Source organism: Salmo salar, chromosome ssa14 (assembly GCF_905237065.1).
Source record: "Salmo salar chromosome ssa14, Ssal_v3.1, whole genome shotgun sequence".
In the NCBI taxonomy this organism is placed as follows: Eukaryota; Metazoa; Chordata; class Actinopteri; order Salmoniformes; family Salmonidae; genus Salmo; species Salmo salar.
In genome coordinates, this window is record NC_059455.1 from 91,380,029 (window position 1) to 91,401,444 (window position 21,416).

Genomic DNA, 21,416 nt, shown 5'->3' on the forward strand with positions numbered 1-21,416 from the left:
CAATAATTTTGCTCTTTATTTAACCATCTTACATATAAAACCTTATTTGTTCATTGAAAATTGTGAATAACTCAGGGTTTGGTTGTATTGGAGAGAGTCTCAGTCTTAAATCCTTTCCCACACACAGTCTGTGCCTGTATTTGGTTTTCATGCTAGTGAGGGCCGAGAATCCACTCTCACATAGGTACGTGGTTGCAAAGGGCATCAGTGTCTTAACAGCGCGATTTGCCAAGGCAGGATTGAGCACAGACCAATCCAGAAATCTGGCAGTGGCTTCTGATTAAATTACATTTTCACAGAACCGCTTGTTGCAATTTCGATGAGGCTCTCTTGTTCAGATATTGGTAAGTGGACTGGAGGCAGGGCATGAAAGGGATAACGAATCCAGTTGTTTGTGTCATCCGTTTCAGGAAAGTACCTGCGTAATTGTGCACCCAGCTCACTCAGGTGCTTCGCTATATCACATTTGACATTGTTCATAAGCTTGAGTTCATTTGCACACAAAAAATCATTCAATGATGGAAAGACCTGTGTGTTGTCCTTGTTAATGCAGACAGAGAAGAGCTCCAACTTCTTAATCATAGCCTCAATTTTGTCCCTCACATTGAATATAGTTGCAGAGAGTCCCTGTAATCTTAGATTCAGATCATTCAGGCCAGAAAAAACATCACCCAGATAGGCCAGTCGTGTGAGAAACTCTTCATCATGCAAGCGGTCAGACAAGTGAAAATGATGGTCAGTAAAGAAAACATTAAGCTCGTCTCTCAATTCAAAAAACGTCCCTTGACAACCAGCGCACTTCTGTATGTTGCGAAAGCGTTACATGGTCGCTGCCCATATCATTGCATAGTGAAAAAAATACAAGAGTTCAGGGGCCTTTCTTTAACAAAGTTAACCATTTTCACTGTAGTGTCCAAAACGTCTTACAAGCTGTCAGGCATTCCCTTGGCAGCAAGAGCCTCTCGGTGGATGCTGCAGTGAACCCAAGTGTCGGGAGCAACTGCTTGCACGCGCGTTACCACTCCACTATGTCTCCCTGTCGTGGCTTTTGCGCCATCAGTACAGATACCAACATGAGCAGCAGCTACGTTTGGGGACACACGGACCGTTAGTGGAATTCCCACTAGAGAGTAACGGTTAATGTGATTGGAAGTTAATTATTTGACTAGGCTACTTGTATTTGACATTGTGGTGTTATTTCGCTGAACACTAGATGGTTTAGTTTTATTTTTGGCAGTGAAACGAGGCTACTCAGGAGAGAAAATAACCTCACCCAAATGTATAGCCCCTTTGGAAAATATAAATGTACTGTTTGAAAAAAGTAACAAAAATGATTTTGGGGTTGAATCATATTTTTATTTGGCGTACCCCCGACGGTATTGCAGAATCGGGTGTCATGGAAACAGTTCAGAAACAGGATGGAAAACAAAAGAGAACATTTATTTACTGAGGTAGATCACTTTATGGGACCACACAATCATTTAACCCAAACACACACCCTCTCACTCACTCACTCACTGACTGTGGTCCCAACACTTAGGACACACCCTATCCCCTCAGCCCTCAAATTAAGTGGACACTTCTGATGACGTATCATGACGTCTGACGAGTTTACACTTGAGGGGCGAGGGAGGAAGGAATGATTTTTAAATGGACCACCCTTGGCTGGAAATTTGTCACTCGTTCATCCCGCAATGATTGTGTTTTCAGCCACCGGTAGCTTGTGGGTGCTTTATATGCGCTATAGTCAATTATGAGTGCATGTCTACTTAGATTAACTATATAATTATTAATATACCCCTACTGTATGATAGCTAGCAAGTGAATTGGCTAACTAACGTTAGCCTGCCTAGCTGAAACTTCTGAAGAAGAAAAATGTTTTGTTTCTACAATTTCCAAAAGATAACCAAACAAAAACATATTTACTTTTTACGAGACGTGTTTGTGCCGTTATGTGCATTAGTAGCACAATTTCTAATTTATTTACATTCGTTTTTTACTTACACTTGTATGTTGACTTCTCCATTGATGTTGTTTTTAAGTTTTCGCTGACTTTTGTTAGCAAATGTACAATCGTCGTGAATTGAATTATGGGGAGTTTCAGGCCCGGGAGTGAACATAATTATACACTCGCTAAGCCGACTAAAAACGATGGCTGAGGGGCTTACGTTGCTAACTTCCCTTGCTTGGCTCATCATTTGGACCGCCCGCCAAGATGGCGACGGGGATTTCCCCAAGGGCATAAGGCGAGGGTAAGTGGACGAGGGTGTATCTTTTAAGTGTTTGGACTGCAGCCTCTCTCTCACTTTCTCTCTCTCTCTCTCTCTCTCACACACCTTAGTCCTGGTCGTACACCCTGCCGTAGAGACATGCGGTCACTAGTCCGACGGTCATCCCTGAGTGTTCCATGGCCACTCGACCACCTGCGGTCGTCTTGACCTGGTCAGGTTGTTCTAGAACCATGCCGCTACCTAGCAATGACGGGTAAACGTGACGGGTTCCGAACTTCCCCTCCAATAGGAAGTCGACTCTCGACTCTGCCTCCTCCACTTCCTGTCCACAGGAGCTGCCCTCCGACCCCAAGCAGCGGACCAACGCGCACACCTGGAGGGGGAGGGGTTAATCTTTAATACCATGAATGAACTGTTGTACTACTGCAAGAGGCTTAACTATGGGAAGATCACAGCTGGACATGAGGTAAAAACTCAAGCTTAGGAACTGGTATACTGTATACTGAGTAGAACTGGTAGACTGTATACTGAGTAGAACTGGTAGACTGTATACTGAGTAGAACTGGTAGACTGTATACTGAGTAGAACTGGTAGACTGTATACTGAGTAGAACTGGTAGACTGTATACTGAGTAGAACTGGTAGACTGTATACTGAGTAGAACTGGTAGACTGTATACTGAGTAGAACTGGTAGACTGTATACTGAGTAGAACTGGTAGACTGTATACTGAGTAGAACTGGTAGACTGTATACTGAGTAGAACTGGTAGACTGTATACTGAGTAGAACTGGTAGACTGTATACTGTATACTGAGTAAAACTGGTAGACTGTATACTGAGTAGAACTGGTAGACTGTATACTGAGTAGAACTGGTAAACTAGACTGTATACTGAGTAGAACTGGTAGACTGTATACTGAGTAGAACTGGTAGACTGTATACTGAGTAGAACTGGTAGACTGTATACTGAATAGAACTGGTAGACTGTATACTGAGTAGAACTGGTAGACTGTATACTGAGTAGAACTGGTAGACTGTATACTGAGTAGAACTGGTAGACTGTATACTGAGTAGAACTGGTAGACTGTATACTGTATACTGAATAGAACTGGTAGACTGTATACTGAGTAGAACTGGTAGACTGTATACTGAGTAGAACTGGTATACTGTATACTGAGTAGAACTGGTAGACTGTATACTGTATACTGAGTAAAACTGGTAGACTGTATACTGAGTAGAACTGGTAAACTGTATACTGAGTAGAACTGGTATACTGTATACTGTATACTGAGTAGAACTGGTATACTGTATACTGTATACTGAGTAGAACTGGTAGACTGTATACTGTATACTGTATACTGAGTAAAACTGGTAGACTGTATACTGAGTAGAACTGGTAGACTGTATACTGAGTAGAACTGGTAGACTGTATACTGAGTAGAACTGGTAGACTGTATACTGAGTAGAACTGGTAGACTGTATACTGAGTAGAACTGGTAGACTGTATACTGAGTAGAACTGGTAGACTGTATACTGAGTAGAACTGGTAGACTGTATACTGAGTAGAACTGGTAGACTGTATACTGAGTAGAACTAGTATACTGTATACTGAGTAGAACTGGTAGACTGTATACTGAGTAGAACTGGTAGACTGTATACTGTATACTGAGTAAAACTGGTAGACTGTATACTGAGTAGAACTGGTAGACTGTATACTGAGTAGAACTGGTAAACTAGACTGTATACTGAGTAGAACTGGTAGACTGTATACTGAGTAGAACTGGTAGACTGTATACTGAGTAGAACTGGTAGACTGTATACTGAATAGAACTGGTAGACTGTATACTGAGTAGAACTGGTAGACTGTATACTGAGTAGAACTGGTAGACTGTATACTGAGTAGAACTGGTAGACTGTATACTGTATACTGAGTAAAACTGGTAGACTGTATACTGAGTAGAACTGGTAGACTGTATACTGAGTAGAACTGGTAGACTGTATACTGAGTAGAACTGGTAGACTGTATACTGAGTAGAACTGGTAGACTGTATACTGTATACTGAATAGAACTGGTAGACTGTATACTGAGTAGAACTGGTAGACTGTATACTGAGTAGAACTGGTATACTGTATACTGAGTAGAACTGGTAGACTGTATACTGTATACTGAGTAAAACTGGTAGACTGTATACTGAGTAGAACTGGTAAACTGTATACTGAGTAGAACTGGTATACTGTATACTGTATACTGAGTAGAACTGGTATACTGTATACTGAGTAGAACTGGTAGACTGTATACTGTATACTGTATACTGAGTAAAACTGGTAGACTGTATACTGAGTAGAACTGGTAGACTGTATACTGAGTAGAACTGGTAGACTGTATACTGAGTAGAACTGGTAGACTGTATACTGAGTAGAACTGGTAGACTGTATACTGAGTAGAACTGGTAGACTGTATACTGAGTAGAACTGGTAGACTGTATACTGAGTAGAACTGGTAGACTGTATACTGAGTAGAACTGGTAGACTGTATACTGAGTAGAACTGGTAGACTGTATACTGAGTAGAACTGGTAGACTGTATACTGAGTAGAACTGGTAGACTGTATACTGAGTAGAACTAGTATACTGTATACTGAGTAGAACTGGTAGACTGTATACTGAGTAGAACTGGTAGACTGTATACTGTATACTGAGTAAAACTGGTAGACTGTATACTGAGTAGAACTGGTAGACTGTATACTGGGTAGAACTGGTAAACTAGACTGTATACTGAGTAAAACTGGTAGACTGTATACTGAGTAGAACTGGTAGACTGTATACTGGGTAGAACTGGTAAACTAGACTGTATACTGAGTAGAACTGGTAGACTGTATACTGAGTAGAACTGGTAGACTGTATACTGAATAGAACTGGTAGACTGTATACTGAGTAGAACTGGTAGACTGTATACTGAGTAGAACTGGTAGACTGTATACTGAGTAGAACTGGTAGACTGTATACTGTATACTGAGTAAAACTGGTAGACTGTATACTGAGTAGAACTGGTAGACTGTATACTGAGTAGAACTGGTAGACTGTATACTGAGTAGAACTGGTAGACTGTATACTGTATACTGAATAGAACTGGTAGACTGTATACTGAGTAGAACTGGTAGACTGTATACTGAGTAGAACTGGTATACTGTATACTGAGTAGAACTGGTAGACTGTATACTGTATACTGAGTAAAACTGGTAGACTGTATACTGAGTAGAACTGGTAAACTGTATACTGAGTAGAACTGGTATACTGTATACTGTATACTGAGTAGAACTGGTATACTGTATACTGTATACTGAGTAGAACTGGTAGACTGTATACTGTATACTGAGTAAAACTGGTAGACTGTATACTGAGTAGAACTGGTAGACTGTATACTGAGTAGAACTGGTAGACTGTATACTGAGTAGAACTGGTAGACTGTATACTGAGTAGAACTGGTAGACTGTGACTGAGTAGAACTGGTAGACTGTATACTGAGTAGAACTGGTAGACTGTATACTGAGTAGAACTGGTAGACTGTATACTGAGTAGAACTGGTAGACTGTATACTGAGTAGAACTGGTAGACTGTATACTGAGTAGAACTGGTAGACTGTATACTGTATACTGAGTAGAACTGGTAGACTGTATACTGAGTAGAACTAGTATACTGTATACTGAGTAGAACTGGTATACTGTATACTGAGTAGAACTGGTGTACTGTATACTGAGTAGAACTGGTAAACTGTATACTGAGTAGAACTGGTAAACTGTATACTGAGTAGAACTAGTATACTGTATACTGAGTAGAACTAGTATACTGTATACTGAGTAGAACTGGTAGACTGTATACTGTATACTGAGTAAAACTGGTAGACTGTATACTGAGTAGAACTGGTAAACTGTATACTGAGTAGAACTGGTAGACTGTATACTGAGTAGAACTGGTATACTATACTGTATACTGTATACTGAGTAGAACTGGTAGACTGTATACTGAGTAGAACTGGTAGACTGTATACTGAGTAGAACTGGTAGACTGTATACTGTATACTGTATACTGAGTAGAACTAGTATACTGTATACTGAGTAGAACTGGTAGACTGTATACTGAGTAGAACTGGTAGACTGTATACTGAGTAGAACTAGTATACTGTATACTGAGTAGAACTGGTATACTGTATACTGAGTAGAACTGGTAGACTGTATACTGAGTAGAACTGGTAGACTGTATACTGAGTAGAACTGGTAGACTGTATACTGAGTAGAACTGGTAGACTGTATACTGAGTAGAACTGGTAGACTGTATACTGAGTAGAACTGGTAGACTGTATACTGAGTAGAACTGGTAGACTGTATACTGAGTAGAACTGGTAGACTGTATACTGAGTAGAACTGGTAGACGGTATACTGTATACTGAATAGAACTGGTAGACTGTATACTGAGTAGAACTGGTAGACTGTATACTGAGTAGAACTGGTAGACTGTAAACTGTATACTGAGTAGAACTGGTATACTGTATACTGTATACTGAGTAGAACTGGTAGACTGTATACTGAGTAGAACTGGTAGACTGTATACTGAGTAGAACTGGTAGACTGTATACTGAGTAGAACTGGTAGACTGTATACTGAGTAGAACTGGTAGACTGTATACTGAGTAGAACTGGTAGACTGTATACTGAGTAGAACTGGTAGACTGTATACTGAGTAGAACTGGTAGACTGTATACTGTATACTGAATAGAACTGGTAGACTGTATACTGAGTAGAACTGGTAGACTGTATACTGTATACTGAATAGAACTGGTAGACTGTATACTGAGTAGAACTGGTATACTGTATACTGAGTAGAACTGGTAGACTGTATACTGTATACTGAGTAAAACTGGTAGAGTGTATACTGAGTAGAACTGGTAGAGTGTATACTGAGTAGAACTGGTAGAGTGTATACTGAGTAGAACTGGTAGAGTGTATACTGAGTAGAACTGGTAAACTGTGTACTGAGTAGAACTGGTATACTGTATACTGAGTAGACCTGGTAGACTGTATACTGTATACTATATACTGAGTAAAACTGGTAAACTGTATACTGAGTAGAACTGGTAGACTGTATACTGAGTAGAACTGGTAGACTGTATACTGAGTAGAACTGGTAGACTGTATACTGAGTAGAACTGGTAGACTGTATACTGAGTAGAACTGGTAGACTGTATACTGAGTAGAACTGGTAGACTGTATACTGAGTAGAACTGGTAGACTGTATACTGAGTAGAACTGGTAGACTGTATACTGTATACTGTATACTGAGTAGAACTGGTAGACTGTATACTGAGTAGAACTAGTATACTGAGTAGAACTGGTATACTGTATACTGAGTAGAACTGGTATACTGTATACTGAGTAGAACTGGTATACTGTATACTGAGTAGAACTGGTAAACTGTATACTGAGTAGAACTAGTATACTGTATACTGAGTAGAACTAGAATACTGTATACTGAGTAGAACTGGTAGACTGTATACTGTATACTGAGTAAAACTGGTAGACTGTATACTGAGTAGAACTGGTAAACTGTATACTGAGTAGAACTGGTATACTGTATACTGTATACTGAGTAGAACTGGTAGACTGTATACTGTATACCGTATACTGAGTAAAACTGGTAGACTGTATACTGAGTAGAACTGGTAAACTGTATACTGAGTAGAACTGGTAGACTGTATACTGAGTAGAACTGGTAGACTGTATACTGAGTAGAACTGGTAGACTGTATACTGTATACTGAGTAGAACTAGTATACTGTAAACTGAGTAGAACTGGTAGACTGTATACTGAGTAGAACTGGTAGACTGTATACTGAGTAGAACTAGTATACTGTATACTGAGTAGAACTGGTATACTGTATACTGAGTAGAACTGGTAAACTGTATACTGAGTAGAACTAGTATACTGTATACTGAGTAGAACTAGTATACTGTATACTGAGTAGAACTAGTATACTGTATACTGAGTAGAACTGGTAGACTCTATACTGAGTAGAACTAGTAGACTGTATACTGAGTAGAACTGGTATACTATACTGTATACTGTATACTGAGTAGAACTGGTAGACTGTATACTGAATAGAACTAGTATACTTTATACTGAGTAGAACTGGTAGACTGTATACTCTATACCGAGTAGAACTAGTATACTGTATACTGAGTAGAACTGGTAGACTATACTGAGTAGAACTGGTAGACTATACTGAGTAGAACTGGTAGACTATACTGAGTAGAACTGGTAGACTGTATACTGAGTAGAACTGGTAGACTGTATACTGTATACTGAGTAGAACTAGTAGACTGTATACTGTATACTGAGTAGAACTAGTAGACTGTATACTGAGTAGAACTGGTAGACTGTATACTGAGGAGAACTGGTAGACTGTATACTGAGTAGAACTGGTAGACTGTATACTGTATACTGAGTAGAACTGGTAGACTGTATACTGAGTAGAACTAGTATACTGTATACTGAGTAGAACTAGTATACTGTATACTGAGTAGAACTGGTATACTGTATACTGAGTAGAACTGGTATACTGTATACTGAGTAGAACTGGTCAACTGTATACTGAGTAGAACTAGTATACTGTATACTGAGTAGAACTAGTATACTGTATACTGAGTAGAACTGGTAGACTGTATACTGTATACTGAGTAAAACTGGTAGACTGTATACTGAGTAGAACTGGTAAAGTGTATACTGAGTAGAACTGGTATACTGTATACAACTGGTAGACTGTATACTGTATACCGTATACTGAGTAAAACTGGTAGACTGTATACTGAGTAGAACTGGTAAACTGTATACTGAGTAGAACTGGTAAACTGTATACTGAGTAGAACTGGTAGACTGTATACTGAGTAGAACTGGTAGACTGTATACTGAGTAGAACTGGTAGACTGTATACTGAGTAGAACTGGTAGACTGTATACTGAGTAGAACTGGTAGACTGTATACTGTATACTGTATACTGAGTAGAACTAGTATACTGTATACTGAGTAGAACTAGTATACTGTATACTGAGTAGAACTGGTAGACTGTATACTGAGTAGAACTGGTAGACTGTATACTGAGTAGAACTGGTAGACTGTATACTGAGTAGAACTGGTAGACTGTATACTGAGTAGAACTGGTAGACTGTATACTGAGTAGAACTGGTAAACTGTATACTGAGTAGAACTGGTATACTGTATACTGAGTAGAACTGGTATACTGTATACTGAGTATAACTGGTAGACTGTATACTGAGTAGAACTGGTAGACTGTATACTGAGTAGAACTGGTAGACTGTATACTGAATAGAACTAGTATACTGTATACTGAGTAGAACTGGTAGACTGTATACTGTATACTGAGTAGAACTAGTATACTGAGTAGAACTAGTATACTGTATACTGAGTAGAACTGGTAGACTGTATACTGAGTAGAACTGGTAAACTGTATACTGAGTAGAACTGGTATACTGTATACTGTATACTGAGTAAAACTGGTAGACTGTATACTGAGTAGAACTGGTAAACTGTATACTGAGTAGAACTGGTAGACTGTATACGGAGTAGAACTGGTAGACTGTATACGGAGTAGAACTGGTAGACTGTATACTGAGTAGAACTGGTAGACTGTATACTGAGTAGAACTGGTAGACTGTATACTGAGTAGAACTGGTAGACTGTATACTGAGTAGAACTGGTAGACTGTATACTGAGTAGAACTGGTAGACTGTATACTGAGGAGAACTGGTATACTGTATACTGAGGAGAACTGGTATACTGTATACTGAGTAGAACTGGTAGACTGTATACTGAGTAGAACTGGTAGACTGTATACTGTATACTGAGTAGAACTGGTAGACTGTATACTGAGTAGAACTAGTATACTGTATACTGAGTAGAACTGGTATACTGTATACTGAGTAGAACTGGTATACTGTATACTGAGTAGAACTGGTATACTGTATACTGAGTAGAACTGGTAAACTGTATACTGAGTAGAACTGGTATACTGTATACTGAGTAGAACTAGTATACTGTATACTGAGTAGAACTGGTAGACTGTATACTGTATACTGAGTAAAACTGGTAGACTGTATACTGAGTAGAACTGGTAAACTGTATACTGAGTAGAACTGGTATACTGTATACAACTGGTAGACTGTATACTGTATACCGTATACTGAGTAAAACTGGTAGACTGTATACTGAGTAGAACTGGTAAACTGTATACTGAGTAGAACTGGTAAACTGTATACTGAGTAGAACTGGTAGACTGTATACTGAGTAGAACTGGTAGACTGTATACTGAGTAGAACTGGTAGACTGTATACTGAGTAGAACTGGTAGACTGTATACTGAGTAGAACTGGTAGACTGTATACTGTATACTGTATACTGAGTAGAACTAGTATACTGTATACTGAGTAGAACTAGTATACTGTATACTGAGTAGAACTGGTAGACTGTATACTGAGTAGAACTGGTAGACTGTATACTGAGTAGAACTGGTAGACTGTATACTGAGTAGAACTGGTAGACTGTATACTGAGTAGAACTGGTAGACTGTATACTGAGTAGAACTGGTAAACTGTATACTGAGTAGAACTGGTATACTGTATACTGAGTAGAACTGGTATACTGTATACTGAGTATAACTGGTAGACTGTATACTGAGTAGAACTGGTAGACTGTATACTGAGTAGAACTGGTAGACTGTATACTGAATAGAACTAGTATACTGTATACTGAGTAGAACTGGTAGACTGTATACTGTATACTGAGTAGAACTAGTATACTGAGTAGAACTAGTATACTGTATACTGAGTAGAACTGGTAGACTGTATACTGAGTAGAACTGGTAAACTGTATACTGAGTAGAACTGGTATACTGTATACTGTATACTGAGTAAAACTGGTAGACTGTATACTGAGTAGAACTGGTAAACTGTATACTGAGTAGAACTGGTAGACTGTATACGGAGTAGAACTGGTAGACTGTATACGGAGTAGAACTGGTAGACTGTATACTGAGTAGAACTGGTAGACTGTATACTGAGTAGAACTGGTAGACTGTATACTGAGTAGAACTGGTAGACTGTATACTGAGTAGAACTGGTAGACTGTATACTGAGTAGAACTGGTAGACTGTATACTGAGGAGAACTGGTATACTGTATACTGAGGAGAACTGGTATACTGTATACTGAGTAGAACTGGTAGACTGTATACTGAGTAGAACTGGTAGACTGTATACTGTATACTGAGTAGAACTGGTAGACTGTATACTGAGTAGAACTAGTATACTGTATACTGAGTAGAACTGGTATACTGTATACTGAGTAGAACTGGTATACTGTATACTGAGTAGAACTGGTATACTGTATACTGAGTAGAACTGGTAAACTGTATACTGAGTAGAACTGGTATACTGTATACTGAGTAGAACTAGTATACTGTATACTGAGTAGAACTGGTAGACTGTATACTGTATACTGAGTAAAACTGGTAGACTGTATACTGAGTAGAACTGGTAAACTGTATACTGAGTAGAACTGGTATACTGTATACTGTATACTGAGTAGAACTGGTAGACTGTAAACTGTATACTGAGTAGAACTGGTATACTGTATACTGTATACTGAGTAGAACTGGTAGACTGTATACTGAGTAGAACTGGTAGACTGTATACTGAGTAGAACTGGTAGACTGTATACTGAGTAGAACTGGTAGACTGTATACTGAGTAGAACTGGTAGACTGTATACTGAGTAGAACTGGTAGACTGTATACTGAGTAGAACTGGTAGACTGTATACTGAGTAGAACTGGTAGACTGTATACTGAGTAGAACTGGTAGACTGTATACTGTATACTGAATAGAACTGGTAGACTGTATACTGAGTAGAACTGGTAGACTGTATACTGTATACTGAATAGAACTGGTAGACTGTATACTGAGTAGAACTGGTATACTGTATACTGAGTAGAACTGGTAGACTGTATACTGTATACTGAGTAAAACTGGTAGAGTGTATACTGAGTAGAACTGGTAGAGTGTATAGTGAGTAGAACTGGTAGAGTGTATACTGAGTAGAACTGGTAGAGTGTATACTGAGTAGAACTGGTAAACTGTGTACTGAGTAGAACTGGTATACTGTATACTGAGTAGACCTGGTAGACTGTATACTGTATACTATATACTGAGTAAAACTGGTAAACTGTATACTGAGTAGAACTGGTAGACTGTATACTGAGTAGAACTGGTAGACTGTATACTGAGTAGAACTGGTAGACTGTATACTGAGTAGAACTGGTAGACTGTATACTGAGTAGAACTGGTAGACTGTATACTGAGTAGAACTGGTAGACTGTATACTGAGTAGAACTGGTAGACTGTATACTGTATACTGTATACTGAGTAGAACTGGTAGACTGTATACTGAGTAGAACTAGTATACTGTATACTGAGTAGAACTGGTATACTGTATACTGAGTAGAACTGGTATACTGTATACTGAGTAGAACTGGTATACTGTATACTGAGTAGAACTGGTATACTGTATACTGAGTAGAACTGGTAAACTGTATACTGAGTAGAACTAGTATACTGTATACTGAGTAGAACTAGTATACTGTATACTGAGTAGAACTGGTAGACTGTATACTGTATACTGAGTAAAACTGGTAGACTGTATACTGAGTAGAACTGGTAAACTGTATACTGAGTAGAACTGGTATACTGTATACTGAGTAGAACTGGTAGACTGTATACTGTATACCGTATACTGAGTAAAACTGGTAGACTGTATACTGAGTAGAACTGGTAAACTGTATACTGAGTAGAACTGGTAGACTGTATACTGAGTAGAACTGGTAGACTGTATACTGAGTAGAACTGGTAGACTGTATACTGTATACTGAGTAGAACTAGTATACTGTATACTGAGTAGAACTGGTAGACTGTATACTGAGTAGAACTGGTAGACTGTATACTGAGTAGAACTAGTATACTGTATACTGAGTAGAACTGGTATACTGTATACTGAGTAGAACTGGTAAACTGTATACTGAGTAGAACTAGTATACTGTATACTGAGTAGAACTAGTATACTGTATACTGAGTAGAACTAGTATACTGTATACTGAGTAGAACTGGTAGACTCTATACTGAGTAGAACTAGTAGACTGTATACTGAGTAGAACTGGTATACTATACTGTATACTGTATACTGAGTAGAACTGGTAGACTGTATACTGAATAGAACTAGTATACTTTATACTGAGTAGAACTGGTAGACTGTATACTCTATACCGAGTAGAACTAGTATACTGTATACTGAGTAGAACTGGTAGACTATACTGAGTAGAACTGGTAGACTATACTGAGTAGAACTGGTAGACTATACTGAGTAGAACTGGTAGACTGTATACTGAGTAGAACTGGTAGACTGTATACTGTATACTGAGTAGAACTAGTAGACTGTATACTGTATACTGAGTAGAACTAGTAGACTGTATACTGAGTAGAACTGGTAGACTGTATACTGAGTAGAACTGGTAGACTGTATACTGAGTAGAACTGGTAGACTGTATACTGTATACTGAGTAGAACTGGTAGACTGTATACTGAGTAGAACTAGTATACTGTATACTGAGTAGAACTAGTATACTGTATACTGAGTAGAACTGGTATACTGTATACTGAGTAGAACTGGTATACTGTATACTGAGTAGAACTGGTCAACTGTATACTGAGTAGAACTAGTATACTGTATACTGAGTAGAACTAGTATACTGTATACTGAGTAGAACTGGTAGACTGTATACTGTATACTGAGTAAAACTGGTAGACTGTATACTGAGTAGAACTGGTAAAGTGTATACTGAGTAGAACTGGTATACTGTATACTGTATACTGAGTAGAACTGGTAGACTGTATACTGTATACCGTATACTGAGTAAAACTGGTAGACTGTATACTGAGTAGAACTGGTAAACTGTATACTGAGTAGAACTGGTAAACTGTATACTGAGTAGAACTGGTAGACTGTATACTGAGTAGAACTGGTAGACTGTATACTGAGTAGAACTGGTAGACTGTATACTGAGTAGAACTGGTAGACTGTATACTGAGTAGAACTGGTAGACTGTATACTGTATACTGTATACTGAGTAGAACTAGTATACTGTATACTGAGTAGAACTAGTATACTGTATACTGAGTAGAACTGGTAGACTGTATACTGAGTAGAACTGGTAGACTGTATACTGAGTAGAACTGGTAGACTGTATACTGAGTAGAACTGGTAGACTGTATACTGAGTAGAACTGGTAGACTGTATACTGAGTAGAACTGGTAAACTGTATACTGAGTAGAACTGGTATACTGTATACTGAGTAGAACTGGTATACTGTATACTGAGTAGAACTGGTAGACTGTATACTGAGTAGAACTGGTAGACTGTATACTGAGTAGAACTGGTAGACTGTATACTGAATAGAACTAGTATACTGTATACTGAGTAGAACTGGTAGACTGTATACTGTATACTGAGTAGAACTAGTATACTGAGTAGAACTAGTATACTGTATACTGAGTAGAACTGGTAAACTGTATACTGAGTAGAACTGGTATACTGTATACTGTATACTGAGTAAAACTGGTAGACTGTATACTGAGTAGAACTGGTAGACTGTATACTGAGTAGAACTGGTAGACTGTATACTGAGTAGAACTGGTAGACTGTATACTGAATAGAACTAGTATACTGTATACTGAGTAGAACTGGTAGACTGTATACTGTATACTGAGTAGAACTAGTATACTGAGTAGAACTAGTATACTGTATACTGAGTAGAACTGGTAAACTGTATACTGAGTAGAACTGGTATACTGTATACTGTATACTGAGTAAAACTGGTAGACTGTATACTGAGTAGAACTGGTAAACTGTATACTGAGTAGAACTGGTAGACTGTATACGGAGTAGAACTGGTAGACTGTATACGGAGTAGAACTGGTAGACTGTATACTGAGTAGAACTGGTAGACTGATAGAGTAGAACTGGTAGACTGTATACTGAGTAGAACTGGTAGACTGTATACTGAGTAGAACTGGTAGACTGTATACTGAGTAGAACTGGTAGACTGTATACTGAGTAGAACTGGTAGACTGTATACTGAGGAGAACTGGTATACTGTATACTGAGGAGAACTGGTATACTGTATACTGAGTAGAACTGGTAGACTGTATACTGAGTAGAACTGGTAGACTGTATACTGTATACTGAGTAGAACTGGTAGACTGTATACTGAGTAGAACTAGTATACTGTATACTGAGTAGAACTGGTATACTGTATACTGAGTAGAACTGGTATACTGTATACTGAGTAGAACTGGTAAACTGTATACTGAGTAGAACTGGTATACTGTATACTGAGTAGAACTAGTATACTGTATACTGAGTAGAACTGGTAGACTGTATACTGTATACTGAGTAAAACTGGTAGACTGTATACTGAGTAGAACTGGTAAACTGTATACTGAGTAGAACTGGTATACTGTATACTGTATACTGAGTAGAACTGGTAGACTGTATACTGTATACCGTATACTGAGTAAAACTGGTAGACTGTATACTGAGTAGAACTGGTCAACTGTATACTGAGTAGAACTGGTAGACTGTATACTGAGTAGAACTGGTAGACTGTATACTGTATACTGTATACTGAGTAGAACTAGTATACTGTATACTGAGTAGAACTGGTAGACTGTATACTGAGTAGAACTGGTAGACTGTATACTGAGTAGAACTAGTATACTGTATACTGAGTAGAACTGGTATACTGTATACTGAGTAGAACTGGTAAACTGTATACTGAGTAGAACTAGTATACTGTATACTGAGTAGAACTAGTATACTGTATACTGAGTAGAACTAGTATACTGTATACTGAGTAGAACTAGTATACTGTATACTGAGTAGAACTGGTAGACTCTATACTGAGTAGAACTAGTAGACTGTATACTGAGTAGAACTGGTATACTATACTGTATACTGTATACTGAGTAGAACTGGTAGACTGTATACTGAATAGAACTAGTATACTTTATACTGAGTAGAACTGGTAGACTGTATACTCTATACCGAGTAGAACTAGTATACTGTATACTGAGTAGAACTGGTAGACTATACTGAGTAGAACTGGTAGACTGTATACTGAGTAGAACTGGTAGACTGTATACTGTATACTGAGTAGAACTAGTAGACTGTATACTGTATACTGAGTAGAACTAGTATACTGTATACTGAGTAGAACTGGTAGACTGTATACTGAGTAGAACTGGTAGACTGTATACTGAGTAGAACTGGTAGACTGTATACTGTATACTGTATACTGAGTAGAACTGGTAGACTGTATACTGAGTAGAACTAGTATACTGTATACTGAGTAGAACTAGTATACTGTATACTGAGTAGAACTGGTATACTGTATACTGAGTAGAACTGGTCAACTGTATACTGAGTAGAACTGGTCAACTGTATACTGAGTAGAACTAGTATACTGTATACTGAGTAGAACTAGTATACTGTATACTGAGTAGAACTGGTAGACTGTATACTGTATACTGAGTAAAACTGGTAGACTGTATACTGAGTAGAACTGGTAAAGTGTATACTGAGTAGAACTGGTATACTGTATACTGTATACTGAGTAGAACTGGTAGACTGTATACTGTATACCGTATACTGAGTAAAACTGGTAGACTGTATACTGAGTAGAACTGGTAAACTGTATACTGAGTAGAACTGGTAAACTGTATACTGAGTAGAACTGGTAGACTGTATACTGAGTAGAACTGGTAGACTGTATACTGAGTAGAACTGGTAGACTGTATACTGAGTAGAACTGGTAGACTGTATACTGAGTAGAACTGGTAGACTGTATACTGAGTAGAACTGGTAGACTGTATACTGTATACTGTATACTGAGTAGAACTAGTATACTGTATACTGAGTAGAACTGGTAGACTGTATACTGAGTAGAACTGGTAGACTGTATACTGAGTAGAACTGGTAGACTGTATACTGAGTAGAACTGGTAGACTGTATACTGAGTAGAACTGGTAGACTGTATACTGAGTAGAACTGGTAGACTGTATACTGAGTAGAACTGGTAGACTGTATACTGAGTAGAACTGGTAGACTGTATACTGAGTAGAACTGGTATACTGTATACTGAGTAGAACTGGTAGACTGTATACTGAGTAGAACTGGTAGACTGTATACTGAATAGAACTAGTATACTGTATACTGAGTAGAACTGGTAGACTGTATACTGTATACTGAGTAGAACTAGTATACTGAGTAGAACTAGTATACTGTATACTGAGTAGAACTGGTAGACTGTATACTGTATACTGAGTAAAACTGGTAGACTGTATACTGAGTAGAACTGGTAAACTGTATACTGAGTAGAACTGGTATACTGTATACTGTATACTGAGTAGAACTGGTATACTGTATACTGTATACTGAGTAAAACTGGTAGACTGTATACTGAGTAGAACTGGTAAACTGTATACTGAGTAGAACTGGTAGACTGTATACGGAGTAGAACTGGTAGACTGTATACGGAGTAGAACTGGTAGACTGTATACTGAGTAGAACTGGTAGACTGTATACTGAGTAGAACTGGTAGACTGTATACTGAGTAGAACTGGTAGACTGTATACTGAGTAGAACTGGTAGACTGTATACTGAGTAGAACTGGTATACTGTATACTGAGGAGAACTGGTATACTGTATACTGAGGAGAACTGGTATACTGTATACTGAGGAGAACTGGTAGACTGTATACTGAGGAGAACTGGTAGACTGTATACTGAGTAGAACTAGTATACTGTATACTGAGTAGAACTGGTATACTGTATACTGAGTAGAACTGGTATACTGTATACTGAGTAGAATTGGTAAACTGTATACTGAGTAGAATTGGTCAACTGTATACTGAGTAGAATTGGTCAACTGTATACTGAATAGAACTAGTATACTGTATACTGAGTAGAACTAGTATACTGTATACTGAGTAGAACTGGTAGACTATACTGAGTAGAACTGGTAGAATGTATACTGAGTAGAACTGGTAGACTGTATACTGAGTAGAACTAGTAGACTGTATACTGTATACTGAGTAGAACTAGTATACTGTATACTGAGTAGAACTGGTAGACTGTATACTGAGTAGAACTAGTATACTGTATACTGAGTAGAACTGGTATACTGTATACTGAGTAGAACTGGTAAACTGTATACTGAGTAGAATTAGTATACTGTATACTGAGTAGAACTAGTATACTGTATACTGAGTAAAACTGGTAGACTGTATACTGAGTAGAACTGGTAGACTGTATACTGAGTAGAACTGGTAAACTGTATACTGAGTAGAACTGGTATACTGTGTACTGTATACTGAGTAGAACTGGTAGACTGTATACTGAGTAAAACTGGTATACTATACTGTATACTGTATACTGAGTAGAACTGGTAGACTGTATACTGAATAGAACTAGTATACTGAGTAGAACTGGTAGACTGTATACTGAGTAGAACTGGTATACTATACTGTATACTGTATACTGAGTAGAACTGGTAGACTGTATACTGAGTAGAACTAGTATACTGTATACTGAGTAGAACTGGTAGACTATACTGAGTAGAACTGGTAGACTGTATACTGAGTAGAGCTAGTAGACTGTATACTGTATACTGAGTAGAACTGGTAGACTGTATACTGAGTAGAACTAGTAGACTGTATACTGAGTAGAACTGGTAGACTGTATACTGAGTAGGACTGGTAGACTGTATACTGAGTAGTACTGGTAGACGGTATACTGAATAGAACTGGTAGACTGTATACTGAGTAGAACTGGTAGACTGTATACTGAGTAGAACTGGTAGACTGTATACTGAGTAGAACTGGTAGACTGTATACTGAGTAGAACTGGTAGACTGTATACTGAGTAGAACTGGTAGACTGTATACTGAGTAGAACTGGTAAACTGTATACTGTATACTGAGTAGAACTAGTATACTGTATACTGAGTAGAACTGGTAGACTATACTGAGTAGAACTGGTAGACTGTATACTGAGTAGAGCTAGTAGACTGTATACTGTATACTGAGTAGAACTGGTAGACTGTATACTGAGTAGAACTGGTAGACTGTATACTGAGTAGGACTGGTAGACTGTATACTGTGTAGTACTGGTAGACGGTGTACTGAATAGAACTGGTAGACTGTATACTGAGTAGAACTGGTAGACTGTATACTGAGTAGAACTGGTAGACTGTATACTGAGTAGAACTGGTAGACTGTATACTGAGTAGAACTGGTAGACTGTATACTGAGTAGAACTGGTATACTGTATACTGAGTAGAACTGGTATACTGTATACTGAGTAGAACTGGTATACTGTATACTGAGTAGAACTGGTAGACTGTATACTGAGTAGAACTGGTAGACGGTATACTGTGTAGAACTGGTAGACTGTATACTGAGTAGAACTGGTAGACTCTATACTGAGTAGAACTAGTATACTGTGTAGAACTGGTAGACTGTATACTGAGTAGAACTGGTAGACTGTATACTGAGTAGAACTGGTAGAACTGGTAGACTGTATACTGAGTAGAACTGGTAGACTGTATACTGAGTAGAACTGGTAGACTGTATACTGAGTAGAACTGGTAGACTGTATACTGAGTAGAACTGGTAGACTGTATACTGAGTAGAACTGGTAGACTGTATACTGAGTAGAACTGGTAGACTGTATACTGAGTAGAACTGGTAGACTGTATACTGAGTAGAACTGGTAGACTGTATACTGAGTAGAACTGGTAGACTGTATACTGAGTAGAACTGGTAGACTGTATACTGAGTAGAACTGGTAGACTGTATACTGAGTAGAACTGGTAGACTGTATACTGAGTAGAACTGGTAGACTGTATACTGAGTAGAACTGGTAGACTGTATACTGAGTAGAACTGGTAGACTGTATACTGAGTAGAACTGGTAGACTGTATACTGAGTAGAACTGGTAGACTGTATACTGAGTAGAACTGGTAGACTGTATACTGAGTAGAACTGGTAGACTGTATACTGTGTAGAACTGGTAGACTGTATACTGAGTAGAACTGGTAGACTGTATACTGAGTAGAACTGGTAGACTGTATACTGAGTAGAACTGGTAGACTGTATACTGAGTAGAACTGGTAGACTGTATACTGAGTAGAACTGGTAGACTGTATACTGAGTAGAACTGGTAGACTGTATACTGAGTAGAACTGGTAGACTGTATACTGAGTAGAACTGGTAGACTGTATACTGAGTAGAACTGGTAGACTGTATACTGAGTAGACCTGGTATGCTCTTTACTTGCAAGTGAAACATAATAATGAGAAACCAGAAGTTGAATACTAACAAATGCTGCAAGTTAACACAGTGCAGGAGTCCTCCAAGCAGTTCCAAATGGAAGTTGTATTGTGAGTAAATTTAAACGTTGGTCCCTACCTGTACATTGTAGCGTCCGTTAACCGTGTGTGTGCCAGAGAACGCTCCTAGAGCATAGAGCTCCGTATTGTCCCCCTGTGGGGAGCGTCGGTACTGCAGACGGCAGCAGAAAGGACCGTCACACACAGTCAGCTGGCCCTCTGAACCACTCAGCAGGAGGAAGGAGAAGGGATCATACATCATAGAAGAGGTGAAGGGTAAGGGGGATGAGGGAGAGAAGGTAGGAGGAGAGGTAGAGAGAGAATCCTCCTGGCAGTGTTGTCTGTCCTGTAGACAGAACCCAGAGTTGCCCTCCCTCTTACCAGACAGAGGCTTAGGTGACCTGGTATAAGCTTCCACTGCCTCTCCTCCCGTCTCCCCCTCTCCTCCTGCCTCCCCCTCTCCTCCCGTCTCCCCCTCTTCTCCTGCCTCCCCCTCTCCTCCTGCAGTCTTTCCTCCTGCAGTCTCTCCTCCTGCAGTCTCTCCTCCTGCAGTCTCTCCTCCTGCCTCCCCCTCTCCTCCTGCAGTCTCTCCTCCTGCAGTCTCTCCTCCTGCCTCCCCCTCTCCTCCTGCA

At 38.8% G+C, this 21,416-nt stretch overlaps 1 protein-coding gene across 1 annotated transcript in view; it reads right to left on the reverse strand.

The window, feature by feature from the left end:
* Positions 1–1,334: 1,334 nt before the first annotated feature.
* The window catches only part of LOC106570600 (biotinidase), a 28,194-nt gene continuing 8,112 nt past the window's right edge, over positions 1,335–21,416 (reverse strand). Inside the window, exons 5-6 of the mRNA XM_014143060.2 lie at positions 20,864–21,416; positions 1,335–2,604 (exon numbers count right to left, since the gene is read on the reverse strand). The exon at positions 20,864–21,416 is cut by the window's right edge and continues 299 nt beyond it. Of these exons, the coding sequence (XP_013998535.2) occupies positions 2,338–2,604; positions 20,864–21,416 (820 nt within the window). The 3' untranslated portion in view covers positions 1,335–2,337. The remainder of the gene's footprint in view (positions 2,605–20,863) is intronic.